At 37.7% G+C, this 22011-nt stretch overlaps 1 protein-coding gene across 1 annotated transcript in view; it reads left to right on the top strand.

Moving 5' to 3' along the window:
- The window catches only part of GBE1 (1,4-alpha-glucan branching enzyme 1), a 307124-nt gene that overhangs the window by 266939 nt on the left and 18174 nt on the right, over nt 1–22011 (top strand). The window contains exons 13-14 of the mRNA XM_004002835.5: nt 5355–5539; nt 7172–7302. Of these exons, the coding sequence (XP_004002884.2) occupies nt 5355–5539; nt 7172–7302 (316 nt within the window). The remainder of the gene's footprint in view (nt 1–5354; nt 5540–7171; nt 7303–22011) is intronic.

Genomic DNA, 22011 nt, shown 5'->3' with positions numbered 1-22011 from the left:
TATAACTGTAAATAACACCTGAGAGCTTGTTCAGCAGTTTCAGGATGAATATGTAGTAGGAATAATGAAGGAAGAGAGCAGAGAGGAGATTCTTGACTTATCAACTAGATTTGTTCCATCAATCTGAGTGTCTTGTAGCAAAATCACTTTCACATTCAATTCTGCTTTTTAAGATCTAAAATAGTAGATAATTCAAAGAATGTTGATACTTGGCTTAGGAAGATGTGTTTGTTTTATTACATATATGAATAAATGCATCAACATTGAATTTCCACACTTTAAAGGAAAGGATAATATTGTACCAAGAAACTTTGTGAAGAATAGCCAAGTAGCTGCCTTGAATTCATCCTGTTTACTTGTATGTATACTGAAGAGTTGGGCTGGTCAGTCCCTCCTCAGAAGGAACTGAACCAGAAATGTTAGGTTTATAGTAATTCTCACCTATTGCTCTTTATGTCATTCTTTCCTGAGCAGCATTGGTAATGGGCATGTAACACTGAAAGCTTCAGCTGCCGGACCTTGTACCAACTGCCTTACTTACCTCATTTGAATCTTAAAAAAGCTGATATGAAACTTATTATGCTATTTTACAGATGAGGAAACTGAGTACTGGAGAGATTTAACTGCGTAAATTCATATTTATTATGAATATTCTTACTTGAATTAAAACCCATGCAATAGAGTCTCATAAAATCCTATTTTTTCCACCTGGGACATGCCATTCTTTTCTCCACTCCCAGTGTATCTGGTCATCTCTTATCTTATTCTTTGAATTCCATGTTCGCTTTCCTACCATTCAACTATTTCCAATATCCGTTGTCTTTTCCACATGGTACCAGATATTTTTAGCATTCCCAAACATGAACCTGGGTCATCTCAGACATAGACCAATTCTGATAGTATACATGTTAGAATGGCATTCTCCCAAATCATCCCCAGTGTCCGTTATACTCTGTGTCATACTCTCATCTTCCTAAATTCCATATATATGTGTTAGTATACTGTATTGGTGTTTTTCTTTCTGGCTTACTTCACTCTGTATAATCGGCTCCAGTTTCATCCATCTCAACAGAACTGATTCAAATGAATTCTTTTAACGGCTGAGTAATACCCATTGTGTATATCCACAGCTTGCTGTATAAACAGTGCTGCGATGTTTGCTATTATTTTCTCCCCATTCAGAAGGTTTATTTTCTTGTTCTTGGCAACTATGTTGTCCACTGACATGGAGACTTGTTTTGCATTCCTATACACTCCATTCACCATTCTGGAGCTAATATGGATGAAAAGAGTGATGTATACCATGTTCATGGATTTCAGTGTGCTAAAATCAGCAATCTCTAGAAAATATGACCACATCTGAGCTTTGCATACTCAAAGCAGCTTTCGGGGCCTATTTTATGGCTAAACCAAAGTCCTGTCTGCATCTCATCTTCTCACTTCAACTATTTGCACCTCCTTCCATTTTCTTGGAATTTCTGTCCATGAATGAGAGTTTGGTCAATTTTTGCATTGTTTCCCGCAGTATCCACTTCTGAGCAATATGGTAGAGTGGTAATCAAGAGTCAGTGTGCTAAAATCAGACTTTCTGAACTCATGGGCCCTGCTACTTAATAACTCTCTGTGCCTCAGTTACCTAAAATTGAGACCATAATAGTACCTACTTCAGGGTTGTTGAAAATAGAAAGAATTAATTCATGTGCAATGCTTAGAATAGTGCCTGGTACCTAATAAGCCAACATTAAGCATTTGTTGTTGCTTCTTGGTGGCAGTGATATAACTATCTCCCCCCCAAAAAACTAAAGGAATTGTTTATTAATATTGGAGTCAACTTAGAGAGTCATGGTCATACCAAAGTAAAAGTATTTTGCCTATAGAGAGCCTCAATACAGTTTGTAGGCTATTATATCCAAGCGATCCTATGGCATTTCTAGTCTCTCCCAAATTCCTCACTAGTTGAAATCCCACTAGTACTTGGGACATAAAATTTTCCCCAGACTGGCGGTTCCTTCATTATCGGAAATTAATGTACCTAACCAGGTTACTTCCCTGATGGCTCAGACAGTAAAGTGTTTACCTACAATGTGGGAGACCGGGTTTGATCCCTGAGTTGGGAAGATCCTCTGGAGAAGGAAATGGCAACCCACTCTGGTACTCTTGTCTGGACAATCCCATGGATGGAGAAGCGTGGTACACTACAGTCCAGGGGTTTGCAAAGAGTCGGACAGGACTGAGCGACTTCACGTTCTTTCACTTTCAACCACAGTTCTGGAGGTGCCTCATTTAGCTGGTTGAATGAATGATGGAACCAGCTATGACGTGAGTGCAACATGGACTGATGTGAATCAGGCTCCAGATCCAGGCAGGACTCCTAAGTGCAGCAGAGGGAAGTTCCTTTGCCATTTTTAGACACCATAAAGTAAATAATAGGGCTTCCCTGGTAGCTCAGTTGGTAAAGAATGCGCCTGCAATGCAGGAGACTAGGGTTCGATCCCAAGGTCAGGAAGATCCCCTGGAGAAGGAAATGTCAACCTACTCCAGTATTCTTGCCTGGAAGATCCCATGGAGAGAGGGGCCTGGAGGTCTGCAGTCCATGGCGTCACAAAAATCGGACACGATTTAGCAACTAAACCAAAGTAAATAAAGGCCTGCAGATTTAGAAATATGATTCCTTCCTCTGTCACACAGGCAGCATCATAAAACATATTATTTAGGCTGAATTATTAGAATTTATTGGTTTACTAATTAATTAGTTTACAAATTAGAGTTAGTAAACTCTGGGAGTTGGTGATGAACAGGGAAGCCTGGTGTGCTGCAGTCCATGGGTTACAGAGTCGGACACGACTGAGCAACTGAACTGAACTGAACTGAATCAGAATTAAGGAAGATTTTTGCAGACAGTTTAATTTTTATGAAGCTGCTACAAACCTATTTGTTTATATATTATTTTTATTTTTATGACTATGGTTCTGAACAGTTAAATGTAAACTGCAGTGTTTCTCAGCAGAGTTCACCATTTAAAGCAACTCTACAGTAAGTCATAGTGAATTGCATTATAACTTTTTAGTTTTATTTATTAGAATATTAATGTACTAGCTTATTTTTGCCTTTATTTTTATTGAAGTATAACTGACATAACATTATGTTAGTTTCAGATATACAACACAACTCAGTCTTTATATATATTGTAAAATGATCATCACAGTAAGTTCAGTTGATGTCCAGCACTGTAGCTTCCCTGGTGGCTCAGCTGGTAAAAATCCTCTTGCAATGCAGGAGACCCCAGTTTGATTCCTGTGTCAGGAAGATCAATGGCTACCGACTCTCGTATTCTGGCCTGGAGAATTACATGAACTGTAAAGTCTGTGGGGTCACAAAGAGTCAGACACAACTGAGTGATTTTCCCTTTCACCTTCACCATACATAGTTACAAAAACTTTTTTTCTTCTGATAAGAACTCTCAAGATTCTCTCTCCTAGCTTTCAAATATGCAATGCAGTATTATTAACTATAGTCACTGTTCTATACATTACATCTCTCTTTTTTTTTTTAAATTTTATAACTGAAAATTTGTATCCGTTAACACTCCACCCATTTTGCCCACCTCTTACCCTCAGGCAACTACAGGTTTGTTCTCTTTATCCATGAGCTTGTTTTTCCCAGTTGATTGGTTGTTGTTGCCTTTTTTAGACTCTACAATTCAGTAAGATCATATGATATTTGTCTTTATTCTGTCACTTATTTCACTTAGCAACTATTTAAATTTCAGTAGGACACACTTGGGTTAGCTATGATGCTTTCTAACTCAAAGGAGAAATTTGTGGTTTAGAAAATTGCAGCATTAAAGTAACTAATATACAACTTTTGGAAAGTAGTGTTTAATATTTAGGGGGAAAAAAGAAGCCATAAAGTAAAACTCTGCTGCTGCTGCTGCTGCTGCTGCTAAGTCGCTTCAGTTGTGTCCGACTCTGTGCGACCCCATCAACGGCAGCCCACCAGGCTCCCCCGTCCCTGGGATTCTCCAGGCAAGAACACTGGAGGGGGTTGCCATTTCCTTCTCCAATGCATGAAAGTGAAAAGTCAAAGTGAAGTCTCTCAGTCATGTCCGACTCCTGGCGACCCCATGGACTGCAGCCCACCAGGCTCCTCCATCCATGGGATTTTCCAGGCAAGAGTACTGAAGTGGGGTGCCATTGCCTTCTCCTAAAGTAAAACTCTGACTTGAGGAAAACAGCAGGAGCCAATCTATTAGACTGCTGCTACTGCTGCTAAGTCGCTTTCAGTCGTGTCTGACTCTGTGCGACCCCATAGACGGCAGCCCATCAGGCTCCACCGTCCCTGGGATTCTCCAGGCAAGAACACTGGAGTGGGTTGCCATTGCCTTCTCCTAAAGTAAAACTCTAACTTGAGGAAAACAGCAGGAGCCAATCTATCAGACTACCAATATATAAATTTGATTTTCAGAATGAAGAATGTGTAATGTGTATGTGTTGTTTTATTTCAATTTTAGAGCCTCTAAGGTTTCTGGTTCTCATCATTACAATGAGAAATAATATTATATGGGTTCCCAACATAGTGTTCCAGGTGTACACATGCACACACATACGCGCATACCCACACATATACCACGTATAAATTAAAGATAGAAGTCTAATGGTGGCACATAGATTTGAGAAATAAATGGGAAAAAATGAATAATAAAATTGATGACTTGGGTTTCTGTAGCACCGCAAGTATAAAACCTGAAGTATAAAACGTACTTGCCTAATGGGATAAGGTAGAAAGAACTTTAGATTTTAATGAGAAGAACTAGATTTTAATGGTTGCTTTTCTAGTTACTGTCTGTGTGAGGTTGGGAAAATCCCTTAACTGTCAGAGCTTTGTATTTCTCATCTGTGAAATGGATATAATAGGGAGTCCTTGGAGGATCAAAAAATAATGTACATACAACCTTTGGAAATTGCAAAGCATGGTACAGATTTCAGAGATTACAGAAGTAAGAGATTTCGAAAATGATTCAGAGATTTCAGAGATTATTTCAGAGACGAAATAAGTATGACAGAGATACTGTTTTCAGTTTGCACATGAAAAAAAAAAAAAAGAGAGAGAGATGTGGAAAAAGGAATATGTGGCCAGGCTGAAACCGGACCTGGGCTTTTGAGTCCAAATGCTGGCAGCATTGTGTGCTTGACTATGCTGTTTCTACACTAGAGTTGTGCATATTTCACAGGGCATAGCTGTAGTAAATTAACCTGAACTGATTTCAAGGACTTTTAAACATTTAATTATTGAGATATCTTAATAAGAAATGCTAATATTAACCAGATGATGTTGATGTTTGTTTTCAAATGCAGGTAATGAATTTGGGCATCCTGAATGGTTAGACTTTCCAAGAAAAGGAAACAATGAGAGCTACCATTATGCACGAAGGCAGTTTCATTTAACTGATGATGATCTTCTTCGCTATAAGTTCCTGAATAACTTTGACAGGGATATGAATAAATTGGAAGAAAGATGTGGTTGGCTTTCAGCTCCACAGGTAAGCTCTTTACTCTCAGTGTTATGTCTTAGTCACCAGTGTTGTACATGCTTAGAATGGCAATTGACCTAAATCTATATGCAGATCTCTTAAACAGCACTCTATTATTCCATGCACAGTGCCCTGTGACATACTTCAGGTTGTCAAAACGTGTCACCAAAATCTCCCCAGTAGATAACGAATATCTTCAGCATAATTCCCTGCTTACTTTCCTGGTTAGCTTGTCGTTGTTGTTTAAATTTGGTAATTTTTATTTCAGCTGGTTAAAACTAATGACAAAAGCTCCACATGGAATCCATTTTGGAAATTGCTGTGGAAATATCTTAATTGTTTTGACTGTTTTTTCTTTATATAAATAATTATGCTGTCATAATGAAACTACTTTGACAACATGGAGATTTCTTTATTCTTATTTTCCCTTCCTTTACTGGTCTCTAACTTGTCACTTCAATAGATGCCATTATACCTGCATGCTGTTTTGTATTTTTCATGAGGCTGACTCTCCTCTGGAATTAATGTCTCAGTTTTTCAATAAGTTTTAGAAAATGTAATTAACAGGTGAAAATTTTATACAGGCTTTTTTTTTTTTCCCCTTTGCAAAAATTAGCATATAGTATGTGTTACTTATAATCCATTTACTTTTTACTGGTGCCGTTTGAAATTACTGTTGATGTGTTTTTACTTTGGTGTCTCTGATTTTTTTTTCAATGGTTGAACAAAGGTACTTATACATGCGGGAAGATTGGCTACATGACACGAATGCCCTAATCGCATTTATTCATAGTGCTGTTTCCAGAAGAGAGAGCAAAATGATGCTCCTTTTCAATAGGAACAATGTTGAATACCAAAAGGCATGCTGTTTACTCTAGAGCCTTAGCTCACATTTCTAAATTACCAAGAGTAGTGCTGCTGACACGCATGGAAATAAGTCCTCTCAGAGCTGGGGCCGGAAGTGGGTAGGGTTGAAAAAGCAAAAGCTTCTCTCTGCCTACCGTAAAATGTGATGTAGAAAATAAGAGAGCTTGTAGATGCTGTAATTGCTTTTGAAACTCTCTTTCATTAGACCAAAAGAAAAAAAAAATGTAGATTTGGAGTTTTGGTTGCTTTTGAATCTGACAAAACCATGCAATACTGTAAAGTTTTTAAGAAAAATTCAACTTCAGAAATCTGGATATAATAACAATGTTACAGTATATTTTGAAAAATAATTTGATGTGCCTTCACATGTTAATCTAGAGACTAAAACAAAAGTCTTAAAGAAAATTCACTTATAAGTAGTTCTAATATACTTACTCACACAGACACACACATAAGTGCTTTCTGTATAACACGGTACTATGTTTTTACTTAAAACCTAATCCTCTGTGTTTTGTTTGAGGTTGGGAATTGGTTAGTGAGATTTGTGTACTCTTTAAGCAATGTTTGAAACTGCTGTTGGCCTTGATATGGCAAAATTTTGATACGGCAAAATTTCAACAGGTTCAAAAAATGTAACATGCTAGCACTTTCATTTTTGGCTTAGTAACAAGGCTGTTAATAAAGACAAAAAGAACCCACAACTTTTTGTAAAGAATTTACTTATAGCAGCATCTGGCTATTATTTGTATATATTCTATGTGTTAATTCTTCCAGGCCCATGTGAGTGAAAAGCATGAAGACAATAAGATCATTGCTTTTGAGAGAGCTAGTCTTCTTTTCATCTTCAACTTTCATCCAAGCAAGAGCTATACTGATTACCGAGTTGGAACAACATTGCCAGGAAAATATCCTTTTTGTTACCAGTGAACATGACTGTCATTCAATTTTTATTACATCATAGAGTGTAAGAAAGACTAATGCTGATCTTGGTGACAGTAGCTCTCAGTTTCTTCATCTGAAAGCTGAAGGACTTGAAATAGTTAATGTATCTTTGCTCAGTTCAGTTACACTAAAGTAATCCTGTACTCCATTCTGGCTCTAAAAAGTATGATTATGAACATTCTCTTAAGTAATATTTTAATATTATAATGTGTAGTATAGGAGGTGATTGTTGTTTATTTTTATGAAAATATTTTATAAGTTGCCGCTGAGAGTCATCTCCTTTCCCCTCTCCATGGAATACGTGAGTAAATGGTAGTTGTAAAGATGGCCTCCTTCTCTTTTCTTTTTCCTGTCTTCTAAAATACAAGACATAGCTCACTTTTTGCGGGGGGTCTGAATTGATAAGAAATCAGGGCATGAGAGATGTAAGCAAAGGAAATATCAGAGAGAATGTTTAGATACTGTCTACATTCATTTACTCATCCATTCATTCATTTCACAGATGTTTTATGAGCACCTATTTATTGAACACCTGCATGCCAGCCCTGTGTGAGGTGCTGGAAACACAGGAATTTTCCTGGCAGATACAGTCACGGCCTTCATCGAGCTTTTAAACTAGTGAAGAAGACAAATATTAATCATTTGAAGTGTGATCCTTGTTACGAAATGAAACATGCATGTGTTTGAAAGAGTTTAGGACTTACCCAATCCATAGGGAAAAAAAGCAACAGATTCAGGATGTAGTAATAACAACCCAGCGCAGATTTTTAAACAAGCAGGAGAAAGAATGTGTTCTTCCCCTGAAGCCCTGATAGTGATTAATGTCTGCCATTGGAGGAAGATGCCTGATGCCAGCATGATCTCTTATGAGCCAGGGTGTCTCTAGCTACAGTAAAAGAAACCCCCCTATTCAGCTGGCTCAAGCAATGAGGAAAAGTGCATTTTGCCGAACAATGGAAGCCCTGAGATCAGGTAACCCCAGCACTGTGACAGTATCATCAGGTTCCCTGGTCCGCTGGCCTTCCCACTTCCAACTCTCAGGGTGCCAGCAGCGTCCAAAGGGTGTCACCTGATAGAGCTGCAAGACAACAGCCTTGGTTCCAAATGTCACCTTCAGACACAACAAAAGGCAAATAGATTTGTATGGTTTTTAGGAACTAAGTCACTTTAGCAAATTTCCTTTGTATTCCATTGACCAGAATTCAGTCACTTATCCCCAAAGAAGTGTTTAGGGAGGAGAATGCTTTCCTCATGAGTAGCTTAATCAGGAATTACCCCCTGAGTCTCCAGGAAGCGACCTCCTTGGGGAAGTGGTCGTCCAGACAGAATGTTTCTCTGGCCGTAAGGAGGAAAGAGCCATGATGTCCGGTGAGTAGCAGGCTGGTGCTGCTCAGGGACGCTGCAGGTGGTGAAGGATGTTCCCTGTCTTCTCTCCGCTCCTCCCCAATCACCCCATCCCCTAGGACATCAGAGCGTGTAGGAGGGAAGGCTATTGCTGTGGCTAAATATGCCCCAGTTAACACAGAGACTGCTCAGATCATGGGAATCAGTGTCACGGGGTTGTCTGCCCTGAAGAACTGTACTGTTCAGGAGGCAACTGTTCTTACCGTCTCCTTGAAGGAATACAAACAGCTGCTAGACATGTAGCAACTCATACATAAGCCTTCTCAGCGACAAACTGCTCAAGTATTAAACCCTAGACTAGATCCTGCGGTATCTAATGATGGCATGTCATCAAACTGTAATTTTGATTATTATTAAACCAAAATGCACTTACAGAACACTTGGAGTCTACTGCAGTGTTTGGTAGTTAAGCACTGCCCTTGACCCTTAGTCGGAGAGAAGAGATTTGTAAACCCAAGCTAAGATGTAAGGCACAATGCAGTACAGGGGATGAGGCAGGAGTGTTCCATGGGACAACAGAGGGGAAGTAAAAGAAAAAGAAATAAATGCGAGGGTAGGGGTGGAAAGAGAAACAGAGATTGAGTATTTGATTGACTAATGAGATTTTTAAGCCTAGATCCCAGAGAGAGAGAGACAGAGATGATTTGTAGACTAATTGAATAAGAAAAGACCTTAAAGCCTGGACCTTGAGAAATGGATAAAATTATGGTAGAAAAAATTGAGGAAGGCCATTCCTGCTGTTGGAAATCATAGCCTATACTTAGATAATGGACAGTACAATAGATTAATTGGGAGAATGACGACCCAAAAAGTACTTGGAGATTAAACTGAAAAGATATATTGTGATCACATAATAGAAGATTTTAATTCCCTTTTAACTAGTTTAGGGTTTTTGTTTTTTTTTGTTTTGTTTTGTTTTGTTTTGTTTGGAGTTTCATTAGGATCACTAACAAATGGAAATAATGGAATTTCAGTGATGTTGTTTAGGAGAAAAGCTTGGCTTAAGCTACGCTGAACTCCTGTCTGAAGTCTGTGTGATTTAACAAATATTATTAAATGAAATACATATAATAATATATTTTATTAAACAAAACCCACCCAAAAGTTAATTTCATTTTGTGATACAAAGTTACACTGTATGTGAAAGTCTAGTTTGGCTTTGATACACCTTGCCACAAATTGAATCTTTAAAAACTTAGCAATTTGTTTAAATGTCTAAAAGCACCTTTTATACAGAAGTTTTCCATTTTAATAAACACTGAACACTTCATATTAGTGACCACAGAAAATGTACACATTATGTGTTGTAGTGATATACACATCTTGGAAAATTGGGCCATATCTTCATAGAAGGCATAGTTGCAGCCTCAGTCATCTGTTGCACCTCTAAGAGAACCTTGAAAATATTGTTGCTTCTTTTATTACAAGGATTTTGTCTCCTGCTGATCTGTGTCCACTTGGGCCTTATTTACTCTGGCTGCCTTTCTCATTCCTCCCTTTCTGTCAACACGCTGTAACTAATTCCCATATGTTATTGCCTCCTCTGAGGACATTTGCATTTTAATAACCAGTCTCCTTGAATACTCAAAAGTATGCTGGACCTAATGAACTAGATATCTAATAGAATATTTTTTAAATAATGAGTATTTTTTTTAGAGAGCAAGAGAGCATTTCCAACATACCTGAAATCATACTTTCTAATTAGCTACATATTAATACTGTCAGCCTTAAACCTTAGCTTGAAATTATAAAATCTTCTGGATTTTGTGATGGCTTGTACTCTGATGACCCAGTTCAGTGCAGAAATCCCATCTATATATTCCTCTGCACATCATAGCTGTCATTAGGACACTTTCCAGTCCTATGACTCTCACTGTTTCACAAGGTAAACAATTCAAGGTTTGTTTTCTGTTGTTGATTTTTTTAATGTAGCCTTACATGTCAATGTATTATATCTGTACTCTGGGGCAAGTGCCTGTTCTACATGACAGCTATTCAGATCAAACAGGCATTTAAGTTGTTCCTTGCAATACCACCTCTCCCTGGTCTTCCCTCTTCCAGACCAAAAATACCTCTGGTTTCTTTCATAGATTCTTGTGATGCTTTCCAGACCTGTTAGCATCATGTCTCTCTTATCAAAATGTACCCAGTATTGTTCACTTTCCTCTTTGTTGTGCTTCCGGAACAGCAGAATATTCCAGATAACGGTCTGGCAAGTATGGCATGGAGTGCCCCATTACCTCCTCTTGTCTTGAGACTGCTCTCTCTCGTCAATGGAGTTAAAGTTACACCGGCTTTTCTGGCAACCATCACATTTTTTGCTCTTATTCACATTCATATAAAAAGTTTTAGTTTTCTTTTCTGTGTACTTGTATTATGACAAATCTCCCTTACTCTTTATTTATTCAGCTAATTTAATTACAATCCCAAATTTAATATTGAGCATGATTTTTACCTCTCACTTGTTAATAGACAAGATAAGAGAGTACTAGAATATTAGTGATATGATTGTACCACCTTCCCTGAGCAGTAGATAGATCTCTTCTTTCAGCTTCTTCTTGTTTCTTGCTGAGCTTACACAGTCCTTTTTATTATCCTTAGCATTGTACAAGTCTCATTTCTTTTTGGTCTTCCATCTTTCTGACTTTATTCTTATACCTTTAAACAACATTGTAGTTCAGCATTATAGAATCATTTCTGGAATAGGAAGTGCAAAAATATTGGTATTTCTATGCTGTAGTTTCTGACTTTACCAAAGAATTCTATGCCATTGGTATTTCCAACTACCGAGCCAGTGAATTGAATACAGATTTCCTCTGTGAAGGATCCACAGAGGCAAGATTGGATGTGTTAATCAAGTCAAGAAATTCATCAAATTTTTAATTCCCAGGAAAGCAGGATTTGGTACCAGAACAAATTTAAAGTTTCTAAAGAAGTCATTTGAACTTCCTCTGTCACTATGAAATATAAACCTGCAGTTGGTAGCATGTCTGAATTCTTGAATAGTTCCATTTTTTGAACCTGTGTATCCTATATATCAAATAGCAAGACATCAACTTTCACTCATATCTGTGTAGAATATGAGCTGACTGTCTTTCCAAGAAACTGCTGTAAAGGGAGCTATTTTGGGGGCAATGCCAGGCAGAATAGAAGCAACACTTTAAGAGTACTTTCAGCTGTCACTTCAAAATAAGATGATAAATTTGGAAGGTTGAAGGGGCATCTGCTTTGTATTACTAAGGTTTTGAACCCAGTCTTCATGGTGACTACTAAAGGACATATTTTCGTTTCTGCAAAAGGAACATGCAGGATTATTCTAGAAAACAAACAAACAAACAAAAAAATAGCAACAGTAAAATTACTTTGCCGGTGCACTGTCTCGCATTTGTCTTTCTATCCACTAATCTTCAGTGTAATAGTCACCAGTGTTCTTCCATTCAGTGGATAGTAACGTGAGTAAAACAGAACTGAGACCCAATGTACTGGCTAAGGAGGTACATTCATAGTTACATGCTCAGGAAGACAAAATGCTGTACGATGTGGTATATTTGTTTATGATTTTACATTGTTTAGCTGGGTAGAAAGTACAAGTGAAAGTGAAGTCACTCAGTTGTGTCCGACTCTTTGTGACCCCATGGACTGTAGCCTACCAGGCTCCTCGGTCCATACGATTTTCCAGGCAAGAGTACTGGAGTGGGTTGCCATTTCCTTCTCCAGGACGTCTTCCCGACACAGGGATTGAACCCAGGTCTCCTGCACTGTAGGCAGACGCTTTACCGTCTGAGCCACCTAGAAAGAAACATAATTCCCTTTATAGTATCAGAATCAGTATTTTATTTCTATGGTCACATTTCTTCACTTAGACCATTATCAAATCAATGTTGAATCAAAAGGAAGACTGGTAAACCCCGAAGGGCAGACTTTTTCTACCCAGCTAAACTCTCTCTAATCCATTTTGAGTAACACAAATGATGATGCCTCATTTTGAGGGATGTAGGGGGGAAGTGTGGGTATAGGGGATCTCTTTTGAGGTCCTTCTGTTTGCTAGCCATTAAAAAAAATCTAGTTTAATATTTCTAGGTGCCCTATAAGGTAGGTGTGTTAGATTCATGTGACCGAACAGGAAATGCGGGCTTTATATAACTAACTTCCTCTAGCACATGACTGGTGAAGGATGAGCAGTGTGTTACAAAGCCCATGTTCTTCCTCTTTCTGTCCATTCATGGTGCATACACGTGGTCGGTGGTGGCAGTAACAGTGACATGAGCAATGCTGATTTATTTCTGTAATGTTCAAAGTGATTTTGTTATAGTTCTGAGAGAACAGGCAGCATGAGAGAATCATACACAATCTCACGGCATGAGCTTTTCTCCTATCAGGTTCCGTCAGTACCTCACCGTCACCCTCTGCAAATTTTTCCCAACAAATTCTTCCCCATGACCCCTGTCGTCATCATCCAAAAGAAAAGAAAAAAAAATTATTTTTAAAGAATAGAACATGAAATAATTGACTCAGGTCAATTACTGTGATTTCTCTTCATTCTGGAGGAGAATATAAATGTGCTGTAGTTCTTTGTTCAAAGTGAGACTCTTCTGGTACATCACGTCAATTAAGTTTACTGTGAAATATTCATGTAAGTGTTAAGCCCTCATAGATCATTTATAAAGTATGTGTCTTGGTAGATACAGATTCTTATCACTCCAAGAGCATAAACAACACCAGTATCCAATGTTTTCAAACCTTTTGTCAGCATGCTGTTGAGGTGGGTGTGGGAATAACAGTGTAATAGCAGCCCCCTTTCCAAATGGCTCTTCGAACTGTTACAATACTGCAATGTTTAGAGGAGTGATCATCAAGTATGGCTTGTGAAGACTATGTGAATACAGGCCAAAAATATTTAAAACTAGGGGAACAGATGAGTAAATAGTTGGATCTGACTCAAGATCTTTGCAATATTTTCATTAAACTGCTGCAAGATGTACTTTTTAAAATGTAAATTCAGACACTGACATTTGCAACCTCTACACAGAGTTTCTTATGAGCAAATAAGGTCGCTTGGATGATTCACTGAAGTGTGATCACTGAAGGCAGAGATGTGGCTGTGAGTTGCTTAGTTTACAGGAGCCTTTGAAGCATGGTTATATAACGTTCTGTGTTCATTAGAATCTGGGCTTTGTGCAGCAAATAAAAACAAAGTACTTAATTTAGAATTAGCTAGATGGCCACATTCTATTCAGATTTGATATGTAAAGGTTAATTTCTGGACTAAAAATGTAGAGCTTAACATACTTTTCCACATTTACCAAGTTTTGATTTAAAAAAATTTTTTAAAGAAATATGTGTTTCTGATAAAAGATCTATATAGTGACTTTGAACACATTTGCATATGTGAGGAGAGAGAAAGTGTGTGCTTTTCCCCTGTGTGGCCATATAGTGATGAAGCTCTTTATGTGAACAGGGGCAGATAATCCTACTAACAGTGCTATATTTAAGTCCCTCTTGTTTTTCAATAGCTTCACGATGGATATATACTCATGGCCTTGGTTCTCCTTCTTCAGTTTCAAGATGAAAGTGATACTGCTAAACATTACCTAGAGGTACTTTCAGTAATTTTTCATTGTCAAACCCGGTCCAGAAATCGCTGAGATTTAATGATAATAACAAATGTGTAACCCCACCTCCACTGGCAATAAAGAGCCTATGATTTAGCTTCATTTCTCAGAAATTTGAGATGAGTCACAAAGTAAGAAAAATATTTTGTAACTGATGTAACGCTTCAAGATTGGCTTAATATATATTCATAAGACTATAGGCAGTAATGAATAATGAGTGAGCCCTTACTACACACATATGTTTTCAGATTTTTTTAGTAACTGAGTGCTATTCAGTGTCTCAGTGCTTCTGAGACATTCAACACCATTTCTGTTTTTGGTTCATAGCTCAATTGCCCAGCGATGGTCTCCTCTGGTTCCAGAAATTCATCTAACAATAGCTCAGTCAAGATTTCCCTTCTCTGTTTCTTGTCCTTCTGGGTAATAAAGAAATCAGAAATACTATTGCATTCTATAAAAACATTACATTCTCCCCTGCGAGTTGTAGCACTAATAAGGGGAAAACATTGGTTCCTAGCATAATTATTTTTTACCAGTTTGTGAAAGGAGGCATTCAGTTCAGTTGCTCTGTCATGTCTGACTCTGTGACCCCATGGACTGCAGCACACCAGTCTTCCCTGTCCATCACCAACTCCCGGAGCCTGCTCAAAATCATGTCCATTGAGTCGGTGATGCCATCCAACCATCTCATCCTCCGTTGTCCCCTTCTCCTCCTGTCTTCAATCTTTCTCAGCATCAGGGTCTTTTCCAATGAGTCCGTTCTTTGCATCAGGTGACCAAAATATTGGAGCTTCAGCTTCAGCATCAGTCCTTCCAATGAATATTCAGGTATTATTATATGGAAATTGACTCCAAGATACTCGGTAAGACTGAGTATCTCTCTTACCTGCATATTAGCAATTATATTTTTACTTGGAATGTATGAGGTAAATATAAAACTAAATTGTTGATGGAAGGATGGATGGATGGATAGATGATGATGAAGAGAGAGATGGGCAGATGAGTGGATGATGAATAGATGGATGGACGGACGGACGGATGGATGGGTGGGTGGATAGATGGAGGATAGGACTCTCAAGGTGGAAAAGCTCTGAAGCTGTTTAAAATTAATTAATTAAGACACAAAAATTTATATAATGCATTGCTTTCCCCTTAGAACAGATATTTAATTAAATGGTAGAAAGGAAAAAGTTGATAAACTATTATAAATTCCATACATCATGATTTTGTAGATTTTAAAATTATGGAGTCCGCTGTCAGAATACTTACTGAACAAACTTTCATAATAAGATCTACCATCTATTCCAAACTTTTTACATTTTGCATGCTACACGCACTTTACACTTACTATCTCATTTAGTAATTTTTTTTCCTTTCCTGTGGAATAGCATTGCAAACTAATGGATGGAAAGCCACAATGAAACATTGGCCTGAAAGGTTTCATATCTGGCTTTCTTTTTAAATAGTCTTTTATTTAATCAGTCCAGAACAGATTGTTCTCTTCTATTTTGAAAAATAAATTATATTTATCACCTTTATATCTGATGACATCTTTTTTTAAATAGAGCATTCATTATCTACAATAAGTCTCTATGTTAATTTACCTTTTACTTCTGGGTCTCTGTAGAAATTAGCACCCCTCCTCCCGCCCTCCCCCCCCCGCCCCCCCGAATATCTCCTGCCTACAAGAAAGCTGCTTGGTTCTTCGGTAAGTGAGATGTTTTTATTTTCACCATTTTCTATTAAGCTTTTCTAACTCAGAATCTCACAGGGTCAAACTGAGGGCTCAGTGTTTCATTTAAATGTGAAAATGGTACCATGAGTATTCCACAAGATTTGTTAAAAATCCATGATATAATTACTGATTCCCTATAACAGTTTAAAGGCTCCTAAGGATATATGGATGCTATAGCCAAAAGAAAGTTATCTTTTTCCAGAGAAAAGTGGAAAAAGTAAAGCCATGAACAATGTGTTCTCAGAAACAGTGGTTTCAGTTATAACCCTGTGTAAGAACCATTTCTGGTTCTATTAATGTGGTATCTTAGCCTAATAATGGAAAAATGCCTAATTCCTATTTTATTTGTTAAATTTATCTGTGAAACTTCCTGATATTCTTGGTAGTTACATGATATGAACTGTTGAATAAGGAAAGCATTCTTTTAGATGTTATCAAGTAAAATTATTTAATTAATGAATGTGTAACTTAAGCTGGTCATATTACCTTTCGTTGTTGTTGAGTTGCTAAGTCATGTCCAACTCTGCGACTCCGTGGACTGTAGCCCACTAGGCTCCTCTGTCCACAGGATTTCCCAGTCAAGAATACTGAAATAGGTTGCCGTTTCCTTCTCCAGGGGATCTTCCTGACCCAGAAATTGAACCCGCATCTCCTGCATTGCAGGCAGATTCTTTACCACAAGGGAAGCCCCATTACCTTTTATTGGCAGACAATAAATGTCTATTATAGGAACACTAGTTGAAACAAAATTATTTTCTGTCTGTAAAATAATAGCCATTACTGTAATTTTTCTGATAAGTGCTTTATTATTTTTGTTTTTGTATGCCTAGTCACTTCGGTCATATCTGATTCTTTGCAACCCTATGGACTTAGCCCACCCTCCAGGCTCCTCTGTCCATTGAATTTTCCAGGCAAGAATACTGGAGTGGGTTGTCATTTCCTGTTCCAGGGCATCTTCCTGACCCAGGGATCAAACCCATGTCTTGGGTCTCCTGCATTTTCTGACAGTCTTTACCACTGTACCACAAAGGAAATCCCCTTTACTATTTAGGGAGAGTCAATTATCAGTCCACTACTTTTGCTTCTAACCCTCTTCCTTTTTGTCCAGTTAAGGAAAGCAAAGGGAAAATTAGTTTCTATGGTGGTAGCATTCTTTTCTGATTCTGAAACATTCTTTTCTTCAGTTTATTCTCTTACCCTAACGTTTTTATCTCACAAAAGCTCATGTTACTTGTATGATAGTAGGTGTTTCTGGGTCTCATATTTGTAAAAATTGAGAAATATGCCCTTATTACTCTGTTGTTCAGTCACTCAGTCATGTCTGACTCTTTGCAACCCCATGGACTGCAGCACTCCAGGCTTCCCTGACCTTCACTATCTTCCAGAGTTTGTTCAAACTCATCCATTGAGTCGATGAGGCCATCCAACCATATCATCCTCTGTTGCCCCCTTCTCTTCCTGACTTCAAAATTTCCCAGCATTAGGGTCTTCTCCAGTGAGTCCACTCTTCACATCAGGTGGCCAAAGTATTGGAGCTTCAGCATCAGTCCTTCCAACGAATATTCAGGACTGATTTCCTTTAAGATTGACTGGTAGATCTCCTTGCTTTCCAGTGGGAATCTAAGAGTCTTCTCTAACACCACAGTTCAAAAGCATCAATTCAGCCTTCTTTATGGTCCACCTCTCACATCCATACATGACGAGTGGAAAAGCCATAGCTTTGACTAGACAGACCTTTACTGTATCTGCTTTTTAATATGGTGTCTAGGTTTGTCATAACTTTTCTTCCAAACATCAAGCATCTTTTAATTTCATGGCTGCTGTGACCACCTGCAGTGATTTTGGAGCCCAAGAAACTAAAGTATGTCACTGTTTCCATTGTTTCCCAGTCTATTTGCATGAAGTGATGGGACCAAATGCCATGATCTTCTTTATTTGAATGTTGAGATTGAAGCCAGCTTTTTCACTCCCCTCTTTCACTTTCATCAAGATGCTTTTTAGTTCTTCTTCACTTTCTCCCGTAAGGGTGGAGTCACCTGCATTCCTGAGGTTATTGATATTTCTCCCGGCAGTCTTGATTCCAGCTTGTGCTTCATCCAGCCCTGCATTTTGCATGTTGTACTCTGCATAGAATTTAAATAAGCAGGGTAACAATATACAGCCTTGATATACTCCTTTCCCAATTTGCAACCAGTCCGTTGTTCCATGTCCAATTCTCGCTGTTGTTTCTTGACCTGCATACAGATTTCTCAGCAAAATTTCTCAGAAAAAATTCTCTTTCAGAATTTTCTGCAGTTTGTTGTGATTCACTTAATCAAAGACTTTCCCATAGTCAATAAAGCAGAAGTAGATTTTTTTTTTTAATCCTCTTGCTTTTTCTATGATCCAGTGGATGTTGGCAATTAGACCTCTGATTCCTCTGCCGTTTCTAAATTTAGCTTGTACATCTGAAGTTCTCAGTCTACTCTTGAGGCCTCACTTGCAGATTTTTCAGAATTACCTTGTTAGCATGTTAAATGAGTGCAACTGTGCAGTAGTTTGAATAATCTTTGGCATTGCCCTTCTTTGGGACTGTAATGAAAACTGACCTTTAAAATGCAATACTTGTTAAATAACTATAAAAATAAATAATTACGTCTACATAGAATTCGATTCAAAATGTGCCAGAGTTTTTACTCATTAGATTGTGTAAGTTATCTTTATGTTTGACTATCACAGCCAAAACATTTGTTGATTTTGTTTTGAATTGTACAAAAATGCACTTTGCAAAAACAACTCAGCAGCTTACTCTTTCCATGTGTAATTCTCTTCCACATCTGCCTAGTAAGATTAAACCAATATGATGGGTTTATAGATGCTTGTAAAGTACTATGCTAGATTTATTATACCCCTGGGAAATACATATATTAACAATCACATAATGTGAGTTTATAGCTCTTTCACTCAATGTTTTTGATGCCTATGGAGAAATGTTTACTTTGAACCTTTCCTCTCACAATGCTTAACCTAGGGAAAATTTCGATAGGCATGGGCTATGTGCCCAGAAGTGCTCCAAAATGACTCAGCATAATGATGCGTGTTTGGGCACATACACACACATCCACAAACTCCAGTAGGCTTTGCTTGACACTTTCTCAAGGGAAGCTAGCTCAGCGCCTTCTCATTTACCTTTCTAAAGCACCGAGTAAGCCCTAAGGTATTAGATTTTCTATTTGGTCTTAAAAATTAAAATATAAAGAAGCATATATATTGACTATGGTAGTGGTGGTTCTTAGTCACTAAGACATGTCCATGTCTTATGATCCCATGGACTGTGGCACAATAGGCTCCTCTGTCCAAGGGATTTCCCTCACAAGAAAATTGGTGTGTACCAATATATTGATGATTCATTACCACTAATAAGTTCTGACTTCAAATATATCAAAAGGATGTTTCTGCTACCAACACTAAATGAATCAGCCTTTAAATGGTTAAGTATTTTAATGTTCATTTACTTTGCAGACTTTAACTGGCAGATGGTGGTAGAGTGATAGAAAATATTATACCTAAGTGCATATCCTGGCCTTGCCAAATTATATATATATACACACACACACATATATATATATAAAATGTACATATATATGTGTATATATATGGTTTCACAAGTTACTGTGATGTTCAGTGCTTAAGTTCAGTCATCTGTATAAAGAAAGCTCACCAGTCAGGTTGATAATACAAGTCTTTGAGTATATGTCAGCTTTAGTGAACATGTAATCATTTACCCACTTCAACTAAGAATTATATAAAATGTCTATCTCCAGGGCTCATACCAATCAGTTATTCGCTTGAGAACTAATTGCTTCAAGCTGACATGCAGTCGTTTAACTGTTGTGACTATTCTAAAAAGAAAAAGAAATCTTTTAAAATGTCTCAAGTAAAATTTTATAATGAAGTGGCATTGTGTTAAAAGTTATATTGTACAGATCTGTACAGATAAAACAAGGGAAGAAACTCAAGGTTATTTTTTATGACTGAAGTAGTATTAAATTATTTCTTAAAGTTTAGCGAAAGTACTCATAGATCAAAACCCACGGAGGAGACTGCAAGAGGAAAATAATGCAAAGAAGATCCACTCAGTAAATATGCCAGGTATTAATCCAGGTCCTAGGTAGAGGGGAGGAGGGGGCCTGTAGAGAAGGACAACTCTCTTATAGAGATCTATTTAAATTAAAGAAAGAGAACAAATATAATAATTAAATTTATAGGATGATGAAAGTGGATAATGCTATGTTGAAAAATGGGGGCAAATGCAAGAGGGTGTGTTGTGTGCTTAGTCGCTTAGTCGTGTCTGAATCTTTGCGACCCCATGGACTGTAGCCCACCAGGCTCCTGTGTCCATGCAATTCTCCAGGCAAGAATACTGGAGTGGGTTGCCATGCCTCCCTCCAGGGGATCTTCCCAACCCAGGGATCGAACCCAGGTCTCCTGCATTGCAGGCAGATTCTTCACCAACTGAGCCACCAGGGAAGTGTTTAATTTTCAGTTAAGATGTTCAGAGTAGTCTTCTCAGTCTTTCTTAAAAGCATGAGGATCATTAAAAAAATAAAATAAAAATTTTAAGTGTGTAGTCCTCAAAGAGGCCAAGGTACTGTCCAGTTAAGCTTCAGTGTTCAATCTTTTTAAATAACAGGGAAATTGTTTAGATTCTAGTGAGAATAGAGTCATGGAGGAAAGGAAGGGGAATAAAGGTCAGAAAGAAAGAAAAGGCCAATTTGGATTAAAAAGTAAGAGACTAAGTTGACATACTTTTACATTTTTCATCACTTAAGCTAGCAGATTAAATGGTCCAGGGCCAATAATAATAATAATAATATAAAGAGCAGCTAATAACTTGGGTACTTTTTCCAATGCTAGGCATTTGATGTACACTGTTTCTGTGAATCCTCACAGTTACCCTCTGATATATTATCTCAGTTTTAACAATGAGAAACTTAGCTTTAAGGAAATTCAGTAACTTACTGGAAGACACATATGGTTGGTAATTAAGAACTCAGACTAGAATTTAATTGTTGGACCCCAAAGCCATGCACCCACTGTATTTTACTATTGTAGGAGGCTTTCTCCTATTCTTGTCTGTCTGCATGAAATGGCTTAGATGATGCTTACTTATGCTTGCAATTCTCATTATTTTTCAGGAATTTTGAAGTTTCCAATGATCTTCTCCCTTTATATATATTGCATAGAACTCAATTAAAGGCTGTATTAACATAAGTTTGAGTGAAGATGTTTCTTTATAGCCTATGTTAAAATTGAGTTCAAAAGCACAATATATTTGTAAAAAATGTTGCATCTGCATGGTCAAAACTCATTTTGATGAGAAAGCATGTGTTTGAAAGATGTATAAAAATCTGTTTTCTCTTTTGCAGTTCTCACTAGCCAATATTGCTTCATCAAATAATTGAATTTATAAGTTCTTTGGATAATCCTTGGGGCTTCCTTGGGTATCTCAGTTGGTAAAGAATCTGTTTGCAGTGCAAGAGACCCAGGTTCGATCCCTGGGTCAGGAAGATCCCCTGGAGAAAGGAATGGCAACCCACTCCAGTATTCTTGCCTGGGAAACCCCATGGACAGAGTAACCTGGTGAGCTACCATCCATGAGGTCCCAAGAGTTGGATAGGATGTAGCAACTAAACCACTACCCTTGGCTAATCATTAATGGCACAGGCAAATAGCAAAAATTTTAGAGGGTAGTTAGTCTATATGTGTGAGCATATTTTTTTGTTATTTTCTTTTCTTGAGTTACTGAGGAAAAAAATGACATTTTTTAGTTCAATTATATAATCTTCTAGGACAAAGAAAAGTTCCTAATTAGGTTAGTCAAAGAATTCTGTAAAGTATTTAGAATAATATCCTTATTTGCATGGAGAAATATGTAGTGC

This window comes from Ovis aries, chromosome 1, assembly GCF_016772045.2.
Source record: "Ovis aries strain OAR_USU_Benz2616 breed Rambouillet chromosome 1, ARS-UI_Ramb_v3.0, whole genome shotgun sequence".
NCBI classification, from domain to species: Eukaryota; Metazoa; Chordata; class Mammalia; order Artiodactyla; family Bovidae; genus Ovis; species Ovis aries.
Note: the sequence above shows the minus strand (reverse complement) of the source record. Positions and strands in the feature narration are given on the sequence as shown.